Source organism: Austrofundulus limnaeus, unplaced genomic scaffold, assembly GCF_001266775.1.
Source record: "Austrofundulus limnaeus strain Quisiro unplaced genomic scaffold, Austrofundulus_limnaeus-1.0 Scaffold2465, whole genome shotgun sequence".
NCBI lineage: Eukaryota > Metazoa > Chordata > Actinopteri > Cyprinodontiformes > Rivulidae > Austrofundulus > Austrofundulus limnaeus.
Genome location: NW_013954867.1, coordinates 5621 through 9232, shown reverse-complemented (window position 1 = coordinate 9232; position 3612 = coordinate 5621). Strand labels below are relative to the sequence as shown.

Genomic DNA, 3612 nt, shown 5'->3' with positions numbered 1-3612 from the left:
GTTTTTGTTTGTTTACTTTTGGTTTGTTGTTTACTTGTTTTTGTTTGTTTTCTTTTGGTTTGTTGTTTACTTGTTTTTGTTTGTTTTCGTTTGGTTTGTTGTTTACTTGTTTTTGTTTGTTTATCGTTTGGTTTGTTGTTTACTTGTTTTTGTTTGTTTATCGTTTGGTTTGTTGTTTACTTGTTTTTATTTTATCTTTTGGTTGTTGTTTACTTGTTTTTGTTATTTATTAGTTGTGTTTAGTTTTATTGTTTGTTGTTGTTTGTTTTCTCAGATCCGACACTTCCTGCCTGCTGAGCTCCATGAACTCTTCCAGAGGAAACTCAGAGACCGAGCCCTGCAGGACATGCCCAGCTTCTGCTGGTGTGCTCATGTAGGACCCCAGAGACCCAGACCAGAACCAGAACCAGGACTAAGTCCAGTTGTGTGTGTGTGTGAGGCAGTAAGTGTGTTTTGTGTTTCAGTGCTCCTTCGGGATGCTCCATGAGGCGGACCGGCTCAGGATGGACTGTCCCAGCTGTAAGAAGAGTACCTGCTCCGGCTGCAGATCAGCTGTAAGACACACAAACACAGAGAAGTCCAGAAGTGTGGACCAGAACCTGACCTCATGTCTGTCCTCTGCAGTGGTCCCCTCAGCATCAAGGACTGTCCTGTGAGCAGTTCAGCATGTTGCAGCAGCAGCAGCTCAGCTGCCCTCGGCTCCAACACACCATTGGTACAAACACAGTCTGAAGTGGTCCTGAAGGTCCTGCAGACCTCACACTCTGACAGACACACAAGAAGGTTTTGTGGGTTTAAGGAGGTTCTGTGGTTCTGTTTGTCCTCAGAGTGTCCACAGTGCCGATGTGTCTTCAGCCTGTCTAAAGGAGGATGTCTCCACTTCACCTGCTCACAGTGTCTCCATCAGTTCTGCGGCGGCTGCAGTCAGCGCTTCGCTCTGGGATCAGTGAGTCCAAGTTCTGCTTCTGACCGCAGGTCTACAGACCCATCAGGACCAGAACCCAGACCTGACACACCTTTTATTGTGACGCCTCAGGACTGCAGGTTTTCTGCTGAATGCAGAAGCAAAGGTCTTCATGCCCACCACCCCAGAGACTGCCTGTACCACCTGAGGGACTGGAGTGTGAGCCGACTGCACCTGCTGCTACAGGTGAGCAGAGGCTGGGATCAGGGGAGTCCTGGAGCCTCCTGTACGGACCCAGGAGCCTTCATAGTCCTGGAGGTCACCTGAGCACAGAGATCTGACTGAAGCTCATGAACACAGGGTCCATGTGAGTCAGACAGGTGAGGATGAGCAGCTCAGGTGTGAGGGGTCCGCAGGTGGACCAGGTGAACCATGATTAAAGTTGACAGGAGGGGATCACACAGACCTGCTGGACCTAGTCCACCCTTCTGGACCACCTGCTTCAGATGTTATTGTCCATGAAGTGGACGTTATCAGCCCCATAGAATGGTTTCAGACGTCAGCTGTTAACACTGATGTTACCTTTAGAGAAAAACTCATGGTTAGTGTTAAAGACACAGCCCTCCAACGGGTCTATGATGTGACTTCTGATAGGCCAATGGGTAGAGCATCAGACCACAGAGCTGGAGACCAGGGTTTGAGACCGACACAGACAGCAAGAGCAAGGATCACCACCAGGAAGGACGTAAATCTTCTTACAACATGTTTTGTTTAAATGTTTATTTACACATTCAGTGTCACTGACGTATGAACCCACTAGGGGGCACTGTGGGGACAGTCTGAAGCCATTGTATGGGACTGATAACATCAGAATCCCCTGTCTGGACCTGCTGAACTGGACCCAGTGTTTGAGAGGGAAACTAAGAGGAGCTGTGTGTCGGTTCAAGTCCTCACCTGCACAGGTGGGCTGTGTGAGCCCAGCTGATGTGTGGTTTCTCTGAGTGTTTGTGTGGAAACAGAGCTGCAGTGTTTCCTCAGGCTCCTGCTTCTGTCTCAGTATTACAGAGTGTCTCCATCCTGCTTGGAACCAGCCAGTACCAGCTGGACGGACTCCGGTCAGACAGGTGAGCTGTTGAACTGCTGGAGGCACTCAGCTCACCTGCTTGACTCACCTGGTGCTCCCTGACTTGGGTTGCAGTGACCTGTTGTGTGTTGGAGCTCAGAGAGGATGGTGGCAGGACGTGGGACAGACCGTGTGGACAACCAGCACCACCTGAGTACAGAGGATACTGCCAGTAAGGGTCCTGATCCGTGTCAGTTCTGTCAGTCTGCCCCCTGGACAGGTGAGCTGCTGTCAGTTTCAGGTGTGTCCACCTGTCTGTCCCAGCAGGCGTCACTACAAGGAGCAGATGGTGGAGCTGATCAAGCAGTGTGGAGCTGATCCTGCGGTCCTCTTCAGTCCTTCAGAGATGGTCTCAGAGCTGCAGCGTTGGCAGGTCCCCGTGCCGACCCAGACCTCTGAGGAACCAGAGCTGCTGTACGCACACCGCCTGCGCCTGGTGAGTGACATCATCACTGAGGCAGCAGGTGAGCTCAGCCTGCCTCGCTGCTTCATTCTGTCTCTGTGCAGGTGCTGACCAATAGTGTTCCTCTGAAGAAGCAGCCACACCCTCCAGCAGTAACCTCAGCTGAGGCCCCGCCCCCTCCCCAGCAGGTGAACAACTGACTGACTGTAGCCACCGACATTTAGATGGAGGCTTTTCACCTTTCCACGGTAACACGTCTACCTGCTGGAAGGTCATGGAGGGGTGACATCATCAGTCCGCTTCAACTGGATTGGCTCTGTGGTCACCATGGAAACGGTGAACCTGAACCTAAATGAGATCAAATATAGCTGAACGTTAACGAGATGAACTTTAACGAGATAAAAATCTGAGTGGTAACGAGATAAACTTTAAAGGAATATTTCAAATGTTTGACGAGACGTCAGAATCTGCCCCGCAGCGGTCAAACCAACAACCAGGAAGTTAGTTCAAGTCAGTTCACAGAGGGAACCGTTCAGAGAGGGAACCGTTCACAGAGGGAACCGTTCACAGAGGGAACCGTTCAGAGAGGGAACCGTTCACAGAGGGAACCGTTCACAGAGGGAACCGTTCAGAGAGGGAACCGTTCAGAGAGGGAACCGTTCAGAGAGGGAACCGTTCACAGAGGGAACCGTTCACAGAGGGAACCGTTCACAGAGGGAACCGTTCAGAGAGGGAACCGTTCACAGAGGGAACCGTTCACAGAGGGAACCGTTCAGAGAGGGAACCGTTCAGAGAGGGAACCGTTCAGAGAGGGAACCGTTCACAGAGGGAACCGTTCACAGAGGGAACCGTTCACAGAGGCAACCGTTCAGAGAGGGAACCGTTCAGAGAGGGAACCGTTCAGAGAGGGAACCGTTCACAGAGGGAACCGTTCACAGAGGGAACCGTTCAGAGAGGGAACCGTTCAGAGAGGGAACCGTTCAGAGAGGGAACCGTTCACAGAGGGAACCGTTCACAGAGGGAACCGTTCAGAGAGGGAACCGTTCAGAGAGGGAACCGTTCAGAGAGGGAACCGTTCACAGAGGGAACCGTTCACAGAGGGAACCGTTCAGAGAGGGAACCGTTCAGAGAGGGAACCGTTCAGAGAGGGAACCGTTCACAGAGGGAACCGTTCAGAGAGGG

General features: G+C 51.7%; 1 protein-coding gene across 3 annotated transcripts in view; it reads left to right on the top strand.

The window, feature by feature from the left end:
- The window catches only part of si:dkey-181m9.8 (E3 ubiquitin-protein ligase RNF31), a 19905-nt gene extending 16479 nt beyond the window's left edge, over window positions 1-3426 (top strand). For 2 of the 3 annotated variants that reach the window (XM_013999774.1, XM_013999772.1), the window contains exons 11-19: window positions 275-373; window positions 465-554; window positions 625-715; window positions 828-946; window positions 1037-1150; window positions 1962-2028; window positions 2103-2199; window positions 2292-2463; window positions 2535-3426. In XM_013999774.1, the coding sequence (XP_013855228.1) occupies window positions 275-373; window positions 465-554; window positions 625-715; window positions 828-946; window positions 1037-1150; window positions 1962-2028; window positions 2103-2199; window positions 2292-2463; window positions 2535-2630 (945 nt within the window). In that variant the 3' untranslated portion in view covers window positions 2631-3426. The remainder of the gene's footprint in view (window positions 1-274; window positions 374-464; window positions 555-624; window positions 716-827; window positions 947-1036; window positions 1151-1961; window positions 2029-2102; window positions 2200-2291; window positions 2464-2534) is intronic. The other variant, XM_013999773.1, reaches the window with a different exon arrangement.
- Window positions 3427-3612: the final 186 nt, after the last annotated feature.